Below are 16,194 nucleotides of genomic sequence, written 5' to 3' on the forward strand. Positions count from 1 at the left end.
CCACCGCAGCCTCGACCTGCTGGGCTCCGGCGATCTTCCGCCTCAGCCTTCCGAGTAGCCGGAATTACAGGCACGCACTACCACGCCCAGCTGATTTTTAGATTTATTGTAGAGATGAGGTCTCGCTGCCCAGGCGGGTCTCGAACCCGCGGGCTCAGGCAATTCACTCACCTCAGCCTCCCAAAGGCGCAAGATTACAAGCTGAGCCACCGAGCCCGGCTTTTAGCATGTTTTTATCTTCAGATTCATTTGGTATCCAAGACCAAAGTAACAATAGAGAGGGACTTTGGTTTCCTCTTCAGATATCATCATTTACTCTATGCAATGTTGCAGAATTACCTTTGAGTCTACCTCTTATTGTGATGAAAAGCCAATTCTCTATTCCCTGTGGCTTTCTCTACTACAGGCATCTTATCCTTTTAGCTCAAGATTTAAAAATTATAAAAATATACAAGTTGTGCTTCTATTTTCAAGACTTCAAATGCCTTGTAATTATCTTTTTATCCAAGCAGAGGAACCTAGTCCAAGAGCTGAGTTTACCCATTAATTTTGTGCATCTCCTTCATTGTTGTTGCTTCCAGTAATGTTTTTTAAACCATTTTTACCAGATTTTTTTAGAACATTAAAAATTATAACAAAAAAAGACATCATTTTAAAAAATGACATGGTGTTTGCCTCAGATGGAGACACCCTTCTGCTAATGTTAAGATTGATATTGTCTTTTACATAGTGACAACAGTCTCATTACAAAGGGGAAAGCTCACCAGAAGAAGTCAAGAGCATAAGCCTCATCCAGAGCTGATCGTAATCCTAGTCAAATTCCTAGTCAAATACCAGGCACTTCCAAGGGGACCACAAACCTGGAATATTGCAAGTTCAGAAAGCTTTTAAAATCTCACTCAGAACTCACTCTTTGCCTTCCTTGGTTTCTTTTTATTCATTTATTCACCTTATACCAAAGTGCTCAAATATTTTTTTTAAGTCACTGAATAAATATTGAGTAATATGACCGAACTTTTGTGTTTGTAGACAAGTGGCAAGTAAATCAGTTAATCCAAATCAAACAGGCTGGGTATAATTGAATTTCATAGCCTGCCTTTAGCCCTTGGCTGCCATTTTTTCTTAATTTTTTTTTTAAACTAACTACTAGTGAGATTACTTGTTAAAGGTGCCAATTATTTCCCTGTCTTAGCATTAGAATCTACTTGCTTTCTAATTGTTTCCTTTCAAAATTTGAATTTAGGGGAAAAAAAACTGACTTGTTAGAAGGTCAGGAATTTACCCACAGCAGAAAAGTATCCCAAATGGAACTTTTGAGACAAATATCCATGTGTGACTGTCTTGTGCAACATTGAGTCTACCATCATATCCCAGGTCTTGCTGATTATTAGAGCAAAACTTGTATTCATTTTTTTCCTGCTCCCCAGTTCTCATTTATGCTCCCTGTCAAGCCTGACTAAGCCAAATCAACATATTTAAATGGTTTCTCTCCAACCATTCTGATAAAAATCTTATTGAATAACTAAACACCAACAAACAGTGAGCAAAAGAAAAAAAGGGGCAGCAGCTATGGTTTTGATGAGCCCATTTTTGAGGAAAAATTACAGTAGTTATATAGCAGTAAAATCCACCACTTACCAGACGCCTACTATGTACCTTGTATGTGTTCACTGAGTTTTTGAATGATCCCCAGAAAGCAGGTAGTCTTACTCCCATTTTATTGTGTTGAGAACTAACGTTCAGAGAAGTGAAGCATCTGGTCTCAGGCCACACAGCTAGGCAGGGGCAGAGTCTGTAGGAGAATGCAGGTTATTGTGATTTCTAAGCTGGTTTGCTTTCTACTCTACTCCACTGTGTGTCCTCTCCAATTACAGTTAGTTGGGTCTGATGAAAAGATTCTTATTTTCCACTTTTATTTTTGGAATCCTGCAATGAATTGAAAAAAAAATGAGTAAATCAGTGATCCAATCCCTAGAGAAATTGGAAGTAGCTTACATATCTGAAGCCAGAATTTTATGCCTTTATCAGTGAGAAGGTAGTCTGTTCAATAACTCATCTCCTACAATAAGAATTCTAGTGTGTGACTATTTAATGTCTGATAATTAATTTTTACTTACTGAGCATTGTATCCAATTAAATACGGACACACGTTGTACTCTGGAATAGTTTAAAACATACTCATGGTCACATGAAAAATGCCAACATGGGGAAATTGTCAACACAGCCTCAGAAGAAAGTATAAGAACTGCATGGGAAGCTTTGCTTTGTGTTGGATATTCATACAGGTTCTCTTAAGAAAAATGTCTTAAGAGACTTTAGCCCTTTACCCTTTTAGAAAAAACAAAAAGTGTAGCTCACTGCCGCATTCATTTAATTTTACATGAATGTGCTCTTTGAGACCGAAGCAAATCTGACTGATTTTCAATATGAAAATAAAACATAAAAACTGTTCTTGGAGTTATTTCTAAATAGAACTTTTCTCTAATCCTAATGAGAATTACAAAAAAAAAAAAGAAAAAGAAAAGAAAAGAAGAAGAATAGAATTACTATATTTGGTAATTCTCTCCTTTTAAAAAATTTTCATCTTGGGGTAAATACTACAGTTGCAAGCACCACTAGTGAATATCCTCAGGTTAAACGGGGAAAGGATTAAAGCTGATAAGGTGATATGAATTGTGTCAACATTTTTGGCTTTGTGGAAACGTACTTGTCCCAGAGAGATGAAAGGAAATACATAAGATGAAGCTAAAAGCAGTGCAAATCTCATTACAGTACCTCATATTCTTCAGTATTTTCTGTTTCAAAGATGGGTTGCCTATACTGAGAGTGTTAAGCTTTGAGCTGTGCAATACAGAACCACTGTTGCTTTACACAGAACCACAGACTCATCTTTTTTAACAAAACCATTCAAAATAATGAATGTGTGTTTAACACTTTTTAGATTATTTTATTCTCCGAATAACATTTCCCAAATTACATTTAAAGTATCTTAGTGCTATTTTCTGAAGTTTAGACTGACAAACCTGACTAAAGATAAGCCAAGTCTACGCTAGGGTGACAGTAAAGGAAAAAATACGTGCATCTAAGACTACTGCAAAAGGTTAGATTCAGGCCGCTATAATGTGATAATACACCTTAAAGGGAACAAGTGCTGCAGAGAAGTAGGTCATCTGGGTATTTGTAATGGCAGAGACCTGGTCACTCTTGACAGTTGCTGAGATTCTGTGGCGGAGGACCACTAAAGGACTGTGCTGTTGAGGTGTGGGTGTGCTGCTGAACTTGGCTTTGGTCATTGTGCTATGCTCAGTATCCGTTGCAAAAGTCTTCCCAGTTAGGTGATACCTGCGTGCCATTTATCAGGGCACATATTAAAAGGATGCTGTCCTAATTTCAGTTAAAGCAAAGTGTAACCAAAAATCTCAAGTGAATGCCACAGCAGTATTCCACTGCTTTTCATAGGCCTTGCAATAAAAGCTAAACAGTTCTTAGTGGCTTTTGCAAATTACACTTCCTTTCAATTTTCCAAAGGTTACAGGGCCTGAACCACACAAATCCCATTAAAGTAAGTAGCTGTTGTGCAATATGAGTTCCTTTGAAAACATTCTTCAGTGCCCATAAAATGATCAGCAGGCTGCACTTTAGATCCACTCGCCTGCCATGCTCTCAACCAAAAGGCAGATGACAAGCTTTGATGTGGTGGTTGGTTTTTGCTACTGAAGCTGGCATTTTATCTTCTTGCATCAGATTTTTTTCCCAAATTGATGGGACCCAGGGATAGGAAACCCATTTTCCTTCAGATTTTATTCCTAAAATATGCTTTTATGGTAGCTTTAAATTACATTTGACTATTGATTTGGGATCTGTAAGGTTCCTCCCACAGGATGCAGAACAGAAGAGGGTCAGGGACTTTGGAGTTAACTGAAGCCTGTAAGGGAGTGCAAGGTCTTAGTGAGTAGGGCTCAACCTCCGTCACCAGGTCCCGTGTTGGAGGATGACGCTTCATGCCTCTTTCTCCGTCTTCAGCAGCCACACGTGGAGTCGAGTGAACTTCATGCTATTGTTCCCTTTAACTTATATTTGAATGTGCAGAGAGTACCCTACCTTGGGAATACAGCTCTTCCCCCTGTAGAAGTGCTATAGATATATTTTAATATCCTGATTCATTGGAAACACCAATTTCTTTAGCATCTCTTTCTTATTGGGATGCTTGTTTCTATATTGAGAGAGTTAAACTTTGGTGTCTACACTGTTCTGTGTTTAAGTCATTCATTTATCCTGGAACTGATTTTTTAGTAAGGGATAAAAATGAAAAACTGATTCCTACATTTACAAAGGAATTGGACCACACAGTTTTCCCCATCTCTAAACCTGATGACCTATCTGAAAAAGAAACACTGTAAAAGGGGTTTTTTTTGGTTTTGTTTTGTTTTTTACCTCAGTAGGTAAAAACATCCGGAGACAAAAGATAACGCTAACCTAATTATTTTTAAGCACCTTTAAAAGAATAATTGGCATTAAGAAATCATTCAAGCCTTTGAAACTTTGGATAAATTACTAAAGTTCTAAAATTCTGGGAGTACTTCTATATCAACATACTCTATAACTCTTTCAACTTTTATTGTCATTTAATTTGTTAAGGGACCCTATCTCTTTTCATAGATATACCTGAATTCATTAAGGTGACAAAATACTTACAGGGAAATGGATGATAATTTTTTAAAGTATTTAATAAGATACTAAAATATGTTTGGGAATTTGAGACTGAGGAAATCAATATGGGTTGGAGCTATCAACAAAACTTACAGAAGAGGTAAGTTTGAGATATGTCTTAGGAAATAGATTTTGAACTGAGCCCTAAAATAAAAAACAAGTGCCAATATAATTGTGGGGAAAAATAGGAGATAAGGGTATACTATGCCAAAATAGCTCTGCACACATTTAATTGCTGAAACAAGAACTTAAGGAGACCACTAGAAAGGAAAATGCAAAAACATCTGCATCAAAATTGCTATTCTAGATGAAAATGGTTGCATTTTTAAAGTCTGTATGGTGGGAATGACATGTGATACACACTGGCCCTCTTTGTGATAACTAGCATGGAAAAATCGGTCTTTCTCTTAAATATTTTCCCTGAGTAGTAGTTTCCATATATTTTGTTTCTCTCTTGTGCAGCACGTATATTGTCATTTGCACATAAGAGTAGAATGGAATTAGGAGTCCTGGCTTCTAGCTCTGGTTAGAAGCCCCAAGCTTGCATTGTGATTTTGGACAAGTCCCATTGTTCTTTTAAGTCTCATTTAACTCATTTGTAAAGTAAGAAGGTGGGATTAAACTATTTCTTGGGTTTCAATAGGTGTCAATATTTTATGACTCATGATTTCAAGTGAGTTTTCACCTGTTTCTAAGGTCATTTTGCTTGTTTGTGCTAAAAGTGCAGCGATAATTGCATAGTTGCAGTTTACTCAGTCATCGATAAAGTTATAAAGTCCATAAATGTCTTGGGATTTGCAGCATTATGATTTTGATAAAAACACACCCATGTCTTATGCAGCTTGGTGAATCCTGACCACTTCAGAATACCAAAAAATGAGATTCATCCAAATGCTCAGTTAGACATCAGTATCCTTGGACAGCATATTTCAAAATCAACTTTCACTGTAGCTGTTTTTACAAGAAAGATTTTTCTCCTGCAAGGGTAAAAGCACACAGCTTTCTCTCTCTTATATTCAACCAAAGCCCACAATCTATGAAGTTTGTTGATCACAGGCCCTTCAGATGCCCTGCATTTGTAAACCTCGACAGTGTTTATGTTTCTTCTCATGCTGCTGGAGATACTATGCTGGGTCCTGTTCTTCTGCATTCTGGGGAAAACAGGGAGCTCACAGTTTGTGATTAGTGAGCAAAGACAGACGAGCCTATGGGCTGCCATTCAAGCTGTCTCTGTTGCCCACTCATAGTCTCTTTCCATTATGCTTGTACGTTGAAGGATATTTGCCAGATCCAGGCTCCCTGGACCCTGTTATTTTCATGTCTTTTCTCACCTCCAACATGATCTGGACTGGTGTTTTCATTTGTTAAAAACAACAAGAACATTCACTGGGAAACTTTTGCTGGAATCATTTCAGGTCATCATAGCTATTTATTCCCTGTCATAAACTATAATTCTCCATTTCCCTTACTCCCACGTCAGGGGAGTTGGTGGTTTATGGTGGACAGTCAGTGGAATTTGAGTGAACAGTGGAAGATTTCAAAGAACTACTGAGATTATGCAGCAGGTTGTAAGACTAAGAATAAAACATAAAGTATTCTTGGTCTTGATCATAGTTTGACAGTACATGAAGGAATATGAAATAGCAAAAAAGACTTAGAATTTGTTGTCACACCTGAGAAACAATTTTCTTTGAGGGAAGAAAACAAATAATGTGATTGACTTAGTAAAGGATTTTCTCTTTGTAATTAAAAATAATAGCCTAGCATCTATCTGATCAGTCTCAGTTTGGAGAAGGTATGGAAGCCCAGGATTTTTTGTAGAATTCTGTTTTGGTTGAAACCAGGTTATGGTGCTGTCATAAAGTTCTGGATGATCTGGCAAGACCTGAAGTGCAAGACATATAGAACTGTAGATACAAAGATTTGGAAAAAAGAAAGGGAACAACAGGAATGTTTCTAGATATTTAAATAGGAAGGAGAATACAGGAACAAGACAACTGCTGAAAGGTACTTGACCCAAGGTATTTGAATTATAGTGCTGATATTATTCTAAACTAATTTTGCTAATAGCTAAATAGTGGTATAATCAGTGGGGTTGGCTGTACTATCCTAGACTTTGGTAGATCACCCAAATTATGATTAAATTGGCTCCATTCTCAAGAGGTGGATGATCTGATATTCTTTCCAAGAGTATCACAGAAGTGCCATCAAAGCAGAGCTCCTAGTTGAAGTGTCATACATGTAAAAGACCTTAGAGTTGATCAATTCAGGACAATCGTGAAACAGAGAGAATGGTGTTGGAATCTTCTTGGCTGAAGGAGTCTGACTGAGATCATGTAATTTTTTTTCTATAGAAACAGTCTTCTAAGGACAAGAGAAGTGTCATGTTTCCCCCAAAAACAAATTCAACAAGCACTTACTATATCTGGATGCTTTAATGATCAAGAAGTGTGCATTCGCTATTCTAAGCTCCAAGGGATTTCTCAGTGAGGCAACCCTGATGAAGAAGGGGTTTCTTAGTGAGAAGACTTAGAGGCCTCAGTTTTCCAGCACTGAGAGATCCAGTCTAGGAGCTCCTGGATTTAAGATACACTTTGAATCCACATACAGAGCTAGAACATGCCCTCAGTAATAAGAATAATATGAAAGCTAAAGTATGTGTCATTATGCTTAAGACATCATAATCCATGCAAGTAGTCTTATTTATAATCAGGGAGGATTGGAAGACTTTATCTGGTAAGAGAGACAGCACATATTACCTTCTGTTGAATACAGAGTAAGTGGCCAACCTTTCCTTTCTCCCCTTTCTCACTGCAACTCCTCATAATTTTCTTTGGACTAGACCTTTTTGGGGAGAAGCTGTTGGAAATGTGTGTCCCATTCATCAGACTGAGCGTGTGACATGGGCCCCGGCAAATTGATACTGTAAATCTCTGGGAGAGACACAGGTTCTGCAGCAGCTCAGGCCTGGGTAATGGTTCCATGGAAGTGTCACCATTGGTATTCTGCTCAGTTTCACACATTCCTCGCTCCTGCCTGGGTGCAGGAGCCAATGACTCTCTGACCGTTGTGGGCAGGCTGCATGATTAGCTGCCAAGACATCTTCAGGAGAACTCAGGGAATGCAAGGAGGGATTTTGACAGGTGAAAACTTGGGGTTCTCCAAAAATTCCCTAAGATCTCGGGCCCTAGAACTCTAGTTGGAGTGAAACTCTTCTCAGGGCTCTTTTGGTACTGTTTCCCAATCTTGAGTCCCAGACTAATGTTAGCTTGGGTTGATGGTGTTGCAGCACCAGCCCTGATCTAAGCTGAGGCCTCTGAAGCCTGCCTTGTCAACAACATGGAACCTGAGTGAATGCTATTACGAATTACTTGCTGCTTCAAGGAGAATGCATGGTAAAACAAATCCCTCAAATCTGACTTGAACATGGTTTCCATTCTTAACTCTACATTTGTGTTCATGCGTATATATTGGGGAGAAGGAACCAGGAGATAATTGGGCCTAAATTAAATGGTACAAGTAGACATAATATTGTCTAAGACAAATGAGATACAAAAAGAGCTACTCTTCTTCCCCTTACAGGGAACACGGGCAGGAGTGAGATATTCCTTTAGCCTTCTTTGACAGAACAGGCTTCAAGGAACAGGCAAAGAATCTCTCTGATAGTTTGAGTCTGGTCCCAGATACGGAAGCAAGAACCAGGCATCAGAATTGCTGGATATTCTTGGCATATGCAAGCTCCAATGTTCACATTTGTATATGCAGAGGTGACATTTGGCTGTGGTCCTTTGATAAGGATGTGAACAAGCAAAGCAATATAGATACCATTAAAAAAGTGTTACCTGGGACTCCTCCAGTGAATTTGGCTCCTTCTCATCAACTTCTTCTATTCCAGATGATCAGCTGAACTCAGAGGAAAAGAAGAAGAGAAAGCAGCGGAGGAACAGGACAACCTTCAACAGCAGCCAACTGCAGGCTTTGGAGCGTGTCTTTGAACGGACACACTACCCTGATGCCTTTGTGCGAGAAGACCTCGCCCGCCGGGTGAACCTCACCGAGGCCCGAGTGCAGGTAACTCAAGCTGCTGGAAGCTGAAGCCAAGCATTCCCCTCCTCGGAGGTACATCTCTGAAGACTGAAAAACACAAGTTGTAGATTTCAGCCTGGAGTGGGTACTAATATAGGTTACAAATGGTCAGTTTGAGGACTGCCTCTAATTTCTAACTGTATTTCTTTGGGCAGTAGAGTATTTTTAAAAACCAAACTGAATGTCTTTAGGTAGGGCACAATATTTCTTACTACAAGTGCCTCTCCTCGCTTTGGTCTCTAACCATTCATGCTGTATATGTTGCCCATGGGAGCACTGACTTTGTACCCCCAGCTTTTAGTGTGAGTCTGAGGGCGGTTAAAGAGACTAACTGTCTGTCCCCACTTCAGCCTCCCTCCCTAGCCCTTGAGAATGTACAAAGCATCAAGAAATTTGTTTTGAATACACATGATTATGAACACTGGTGGAACTGGAAATAAATACTTAGAAACTAGCTTCAGAGCATATTTAAGTAGATGATTTTATTTATCTTTACAGTGCCTTTGTGAAGAGAAAAAGGCAAGGGCATGAGACAGGGTGAAGAGAGGATAGCCTTTTTTTCTCACAATAATGCCATGGCATGTCAACTGCAAGCCAGACATCTAGAAAATAGCACAACCTGTGATTAACAATAATAATGATTATAATATAATGGCTAACACTACTTGAGCCCTTATATGCCAAGTAGCATTCTTTACATAACTAATCTATTTCATCCTTACACCAATTCAAAGACATAGAGAGTATTCTTCATGATACAGGTGAGGAAACTGAGGTACAGAGAAGTTAAAGTATTTTGCACCACATAACACAGCTAGGAAATGGCTAAAATGGAATTTGAATGCAGATACACAGACCCAAAGTTCATGCTCTTAATAATTACAAAAGACCTTGAATGAATAAGAGTCTCCTGGTTAAATGCTTTTTCAAGTAGTGCTTTACTATCTCTGCTGAAAGATCTTACTGGCTTCCATATTGCCAGTGGCAAGCTGCTGTTTTGATGAAGAGGGCAGGTCAAAACTGTCTTATCTTCCTTAAGAAATTATTATTTGTATATCTGTGTTCAGTCCGAGTGTGAGGGATTTCCTTTTGCAAATGATAACCAGAGGGGACTTAAGCTAGACCCCAAGGGACTCGACTAGGGTAGAGTCTGTGTCTATGCTGCAAGGTCCAGTATACTGTGATTATAGACACTTGATGAATTGACACAAAGATCCTAGAGGTCCCTTAAGCCTGAAGAAAAAGTGTAAATGTTTCCCCATGGAGAAACAAGGACCTCACCTACAAATACTGCCCAAGAGACAAAAAGAAAAAAACGGTGACAAAAGAAAAAAGTGGTCTGGGTTTGTAGAAGCCCAGAGGGTAGGTTAGGAGGAAGTGTGGTGACAGTAGCCATGTGACTGGTTGGCAATCTCTCAGGGCTCAAGCAAGAGCGGTTCACAGGTACAAAGCTTGGTTTTTCTCTCTCCATCCTTCCACACAGTGCAGAACAATGAAGTTTGCGTTTCCTCACCGCTTTCTCTCACGCTGCTTACCACAGCTCTCTAACCATGCTTTTACATTCCTTCCTCTCCCCTAAGCACCTGCCACCATATCTTTTATGCCCAACCTCAGCCTGCAGCGGTATAATGAATAATTTTAGACCAGTAACCCACAGTACCTTAAAGAGCTACTTTTGCTATGGGAATCTGAATTTTAAAGAAGGAAACCTCGATAAGGCTATGGAAGAAATTTTAAAAATAAGTGTGAAAGAGCAATTTTGGGATTGAGGGATTATTTTGCCCCATTACAACAGGGAAATGCCTTCTGATATGTTGAAACTATTTATTCCACCCCTTTTCCACCTTACTGTGTTCTAATGATCTTAAGAGCTGTGAACATTTCCTAAGTGAGTAGGACATAATTCTTTCTCCATGATTTTATTCTTCCTCCATGAAGCCCTACCCTTTCCCAGTCTGCACCAATTCTTTCTGACTCTGTGCTTCTTTATATTTATGGCATTTATCATAGTATGACATGTATTATATTGAGTTGTATGTGGGCCAACTTTCCCTACAGGACTAAGAAGGCCTCTTGGATGGAGGCCATGTTTTATTCATCTTTATGAAATTTGTTTCTTCCTTCTTCTTTTTCCTCTCCTTTTTTTCCTCAAGCACTTATCAAGCACCTATTTTATGAGTAATCTTGGACTTGTTTTTGGTTTGCTAGGTATGAATAAGACACTGACTCTCTCCTTAAAAATTTGAACTGAGGCAGAGGAGACAGATGTGCAAACCATATAGTTATGACATCATAAGATGATCCTTTCATTATAGGAATGTATAAGAATTAGTGATAGACCAGGAGAAGGGATGTTTCAATCTACCTGGGAAAAAAAGGGAGAGGATACATTTATTAAGCACTTATTCTGGACCAACTCTCATAACTATCCTATAATTAGGTATTATTATCTCCAACTGATTAAGAGACACAGAAAGAGGGAAATTAAATAACTACCCAAGGATAAATCTTTAAAGTAGTGAAGTCAGTATTTTTTATCTAACTCAGACTTTTAAGCCATGTTCAATGCTGAAGTCAAATCTTTCAAAAAAAATATGAGCTTTGACAACTAGAAAAAGAGGGGAATGACTGTCACAGGCAGAGGGAGCATCTGGTGTGGATATATGTCAATGGGAAATAACTTAACACACCCGGGGGTCTTCTGGTAATCACACCTCCCAGGGTAGGAATTAGAATGAATGAAGGCCAGTGTGTAAGACCAGAGTTATGCAGGATGTGGCTGAACTGGTGGACAGAAAGCTCATGCCTCATCAGCCTTTGTTCTGTGGTAAGACACTTGGGTTTTATTCTATTAATAGTGGGGAGCCAGCAGATGATGCAAAGTGGGCACTGATGAGATTAGACTAACATTTAAGGCAATAACTCTAGTAGCAACATGAAGGGCACTCTGGAAACAGAAGAGCCAGGTGTGTGGGCACCAGGGCAGAGATGTCCAGATGCCATTTTTGCCAATTTCACCCAGGCCCTTCATGTTGCACAACTCTGTGGGGCACCAGTCACTCACGTGATATTTTATGCAAATGTTGACCCCTTCATTGAGGAACTGCCCACTCCATATGACAGAATTTCCTTCTCCTATACTTTGTCATTACATCTCTATAATAGCATCTAAAGTACATGTTTTGCAGTTTTTCAAGTTTACATGTCTTCCTTTAGTAGACTGTGAGCTACTTAAAAGCAGAGAATAAGTCTTTCTTATTCTCTTTTTCCCAGCATTTAGTACAGGGCCTGGACCACAGCAGGCACTCCATAAAGATTTCTCAAATGAGCAGACAAATAAACAAAATTCCATTGTCCTTGAATTCAGAAACTCAGTCACTTATAATTTGTGTGACCCTCAACAGATTGCAGTTGTGCATCACTTAATGATGAGGATTCGTTCTGAAAAAGTGTTGTTAGATGATTTTGTCATTGCGTGAACATCACAGAATGTGCTTACACAAACCTACTGGATGGTCTAGCCTACTACACACCGAGGCTATATGGTATAGCCTATTGCCCCTAGGCTACAAACCTCTATAGCATGTCACTGTGCTGAATACTGTAATCAATTGTAATAGCACAGTATTTGTGTATCTAAATATGTCTAAATACAGAAAAGATACAGTAAAAATACATTATAATCTTATGTGGCCCCCATCATATATAAAATTTGTTTTTGACCGAAGCACCATTATGCAGTACATTTGCCTAATTAAGCCTGTTTCCTCAGCTCTAAATAGAGAGAATAATCTAATATGTGGAATTGTTATGATGACTAGAAATAGCATATGTAATGTGCCTATATAAGGTCTAGCCTTAGAAACACTTAAATGATAGGTGTATTATTAGTTTTAGCAGATGCTGTTAGTACCACCCATATCCCTCAAATCCTGCAATTAAATGTTGTCCAGTTTGCTGTCCAACCCTTAGTATTTGCACTTCTCTTCCAAAAGTTTCTTTGTAGAACTTCAGGAAACTCCCCTGACTGTGGTCAACATTCCAGAAGTGCTGATGGATTAATAACTGATGATTGACAAGAGTTAGTGGACAAACACCCAGCTGGCTCCCCTTCAGGAGCGATAACTTTGAAGTATATGTCCTGCATTAGTCTTAGTCTTCAGCATCTCTGCGGGGACTGAGCTACCACAGAACTAACTGGCTTGGAAGCACACTCTTTAGTAGTTACTTTTCTTCTCTGTTACCTCCTTGTTCCCCTAATGGTGTTCTTCACACCTCCCAAATAAATCATTTTTTACATCCTTATTAGAGCATCTATTTTGGGGACATTGGGAATTTTCATTAAATATCTAATGAGTATTATGAAAGCAGATAAAGATTTCAAATTTTGAAGAATTTTGAAAAAGGGTTGAGAAAAGTCATTGTGTCTATGGCAGAAGTCTAATAAGCTTTTCCCTCTTTTTTCTTGATTACAATTAGAACAGGAATCAAAACCCATATTTGCTGCCCTGTGGAATGGCCACAGATACCATCTCTAAATACTTGGTTACTGAGTACTTCCATGTCCTGTTATGATAGTCTTGACCCTTAAGGCATGGCCCACCAGGGAAAGATTGTGGCATATTTCCATTGTTCTGAGAAGAATTCTGTATCTATCCTAGATCTTCCTTGGGAAGGCATTATGTAGTAAAATTAACCAGGATTTTATTCAGTGTAACCTTTTTTTTTTGTTTTTCTCCTCCCACCTCATGCCTTCTCTTCTCCAAACAATCTTCCAGGTGTGGTTTCAGAACCGAAGAGCCAAGTTCCGCAGAAATGAGAGAGCCATGCTGGCCAATAAAAACGCTTCCCTCCTCAAATCCTACTCAGGGGACGTGACTGCTGTGGAGCAGCCCATTGTACCTCGTCCTGCTCCAAGACCCACCGATTATCTCTCCTGGGGGACAGCTTCTCCTTACAGGTGAATGACTGGCCCACTCTCCCTTGCTCCAATTCCACACATTTCTCAGCTGTTGGTCACACGACAGCTGCTTGTGTGGTTGCCTGCCATTTCTTACTGGGTTAACCTCTTCAGAGACATTCAACTTGCTGAGATCCCCACATTTTCACAGGAGCTTACTAGTTGCCCCAGGAGCAGGGTGTGGAGCAGAAGAGACAGGGGCAGGCCATCAGCAGTCACCTCTTGGACTCAGGAACTCTTGCAAAGGTTTCAAAGATAAGGAAGAATCTGAAAGAAAAGATCATTAAGCTGTGCCCAGTGTTCCTCTTGCAACCATTCTGGAACAAACCTTTACCCCATTTCCAAATTTAAGATAGATCTGTTATATTATGCTCAAGTAGAGAATTAACTTGTAAGGCTCCAAGTGTAGGACTGAAGACAGAATTCGTTCTGTCTGACAACTGATTCTGAATTTAAAAAAAGGATAGGAGGGAGGAGGGTGGGAGGGAGGAGGGAGGGAAAGAGGGAAAGAAGGAGGGAAGGAGGGAGGAAGGAAGGGAGGGAGGTAGAGTCTATGACAGAGAAAGAAGGAAAGAAAACCCAAATTCATTCTGATCGCTTTCATGGCCACATTTCTTTGTTAGTAGGTGAAGATTTCTTAGGATCCCAAATGCCTTCCTATTCTATTGCTAATTCCTATCCACTTGTCCGAAGGTTTCTTTGGGGGTCAGTTTGTGTGTGTGTGTGTTTGTGTGTGTGTGTGTGTGCGCATGCACACGCATGCACATGTGTGTGTTTCTTTTAAATAAAAATATAATTTACACTAAACTTTTATATTAAAAAGGTGAAAATTTTTGAAGAAACACATAACAGTACATTTCAATCTCTTAGAGAGACTTTTAACCTCTGTTTATTGTGGTGTTCAGAAAATATAGGTTAATGCCAGAAGGAAACTGAGACACATGTGCCTATTATAATGGATTAATCTGGAGCCTTTCTGTGAACAGAAACCTGAGTATTTTTTAAAAACAGATCAAGGCTACATGGTTTCTCTGACTGATTTCAGGAGAGGAAGAAGTATTCACAAATTCATGTATCATGCTTTTGTTTGCCTTTTTGGCATATAAGTTAATTCTTGGTTTAGGAGAGGTTTTAAATGAATTATAGGAAATTATGTCCCAGTTGAAACTGAATTCCTGACATGAAATATCATGTGTACGAAATGCAGAGGTTTTCCAAAGGTTGATAGCTCTCATCAGAGCAAAAAGCCTCGCCTAAATGTTCTTTCTGTTCCAAATCAATTCCTTGAGAGAAACTCCACAAATGTATTTGGAAATTTGTTTTATATTCCCTGTTGAGAAATCAGCCAGAATTCCTTTGGTCCTATTACATAGGGCTCCCATGTCTAGGAAAGTCCTGCTGTGGGCTCTGTCACCCTCAGACAAGATATACCTTGCTGTCCGGAAAGATTCGTTTTATCTGTGTGTCCTACTTAATGTTTGGACTCCTCTCTCATAGGATTTACTAAAAACACATTTTGAAGACCATTGTGAAATCACATATTCTTTAATATTTTAAACAAATGGAAGGTTGTTTTGTCTCTCTTATAAATATTGGTAATCCATAGACCCATTGAATGGCTTAGGAAATGGGTGTGGTTCAGAGCCCAATGTTTCAAGATTTTTGGTTTGAATTTGATCACAACCAGGAAGTATTGCACCTTTTTCTGCCTGGGTCCTGTATAGGATCTCCTCACACAAGCAATTCAGATGGCCACCACGTGGTCCCTACCAGTGAGAGGCAGACCTCAGCACATGCGTGAATGGGGTGGAATTCTTCCTGAACTAAAGTAGTTACCTGGATCTCAGCAGAGGGTCTAGCTTCAGTGCCTGCTTCACATGTGCTTTGTCTATGGGCATCTAACTGAAATTATCAACGTGGCAATTTATGTGTGACTTTGGGGAAATATTTTATTTTAATGGAAAGGATTATGTAGAAATATGAGATACATTTTAAAAAACACCCATAACTCCACAATCTTGACATAACTAGTTTGTTCATTTTTGTTATTAGAGTTAAATATTTTATATAGGTGTAGCTTTAGTGTACATCTGATTTTGTATTCTGCTCTTTTCACTTAAAATCATATAACCTGATGCTTTTTACTAATTTCATGGTATGCTTTGATATCATTTCTCGCTTACATAGTTTGTAAAAAATTAATTAAAACACTATCATAGAATTTGATTGTCTATATTCTGTATGAAGAATAAATTATTCTTCAGTTATAAGTAGAAAAGCAATGGTTTAAAGCAGCAATTTAATCAATAATAATGTTTTTTGATTCAATGTTGACTGAAGTGTTTATATTTGGTTAATTTCTAAAAGTGGCAAAAAGCTATTCTGTTACTTGGAGATTTTTCTGCTATGTTTAGAACTGAAATATGTTATGATTTCAC

At 38.9% G+C, this 16,194-nt stretch overlaps 1 protein-coding gene across 2 annotated transcripts in view; it reads left to right on the forward strand.

Annotated features, from left to right (window-relative positions):
* The window catches only part of PRRX1 (paired related homeobox 1), a 75,097-nt gene that overhangs the window by 47,903 nt on the left and 11,000 nt on the right, over positions 1 to 16,194 (forward strand). For both annotated transcript variants that reach the window (XM_008053692.2, XM_008053691.2), the window contains exons 2-3: positions 8,606 to 8,781; positions 13,575 to 13,756. In XM_008053692.2, the coding sequence (XP_008051883.1) occupies positions 8,606 to 8,781; positions 13,575 to 13,756 (358 nt within the window). The remainder of the gene's footprint in view (positions 1 to 8,605; positions 8,782 to 13,574; positions 13,757 to 16,194) is intronic.

Source organism: Carlito syrichta, unplaced genomic scaffold, assembly GCF_000164805.1.
Source record: "Carlito syrichta isolate Samal-C Ts95f unplaced genomic scaffold, Tarsius_syrichta-2.0.1 Scaffold288373, whole genome shotgun sequence".
Taxonomy (NCBI): Eukaryota; Metazoa; Chordata; class Mammalia; order Primates; family Tarsiidae; genus Carlito; species Carlito syrichta.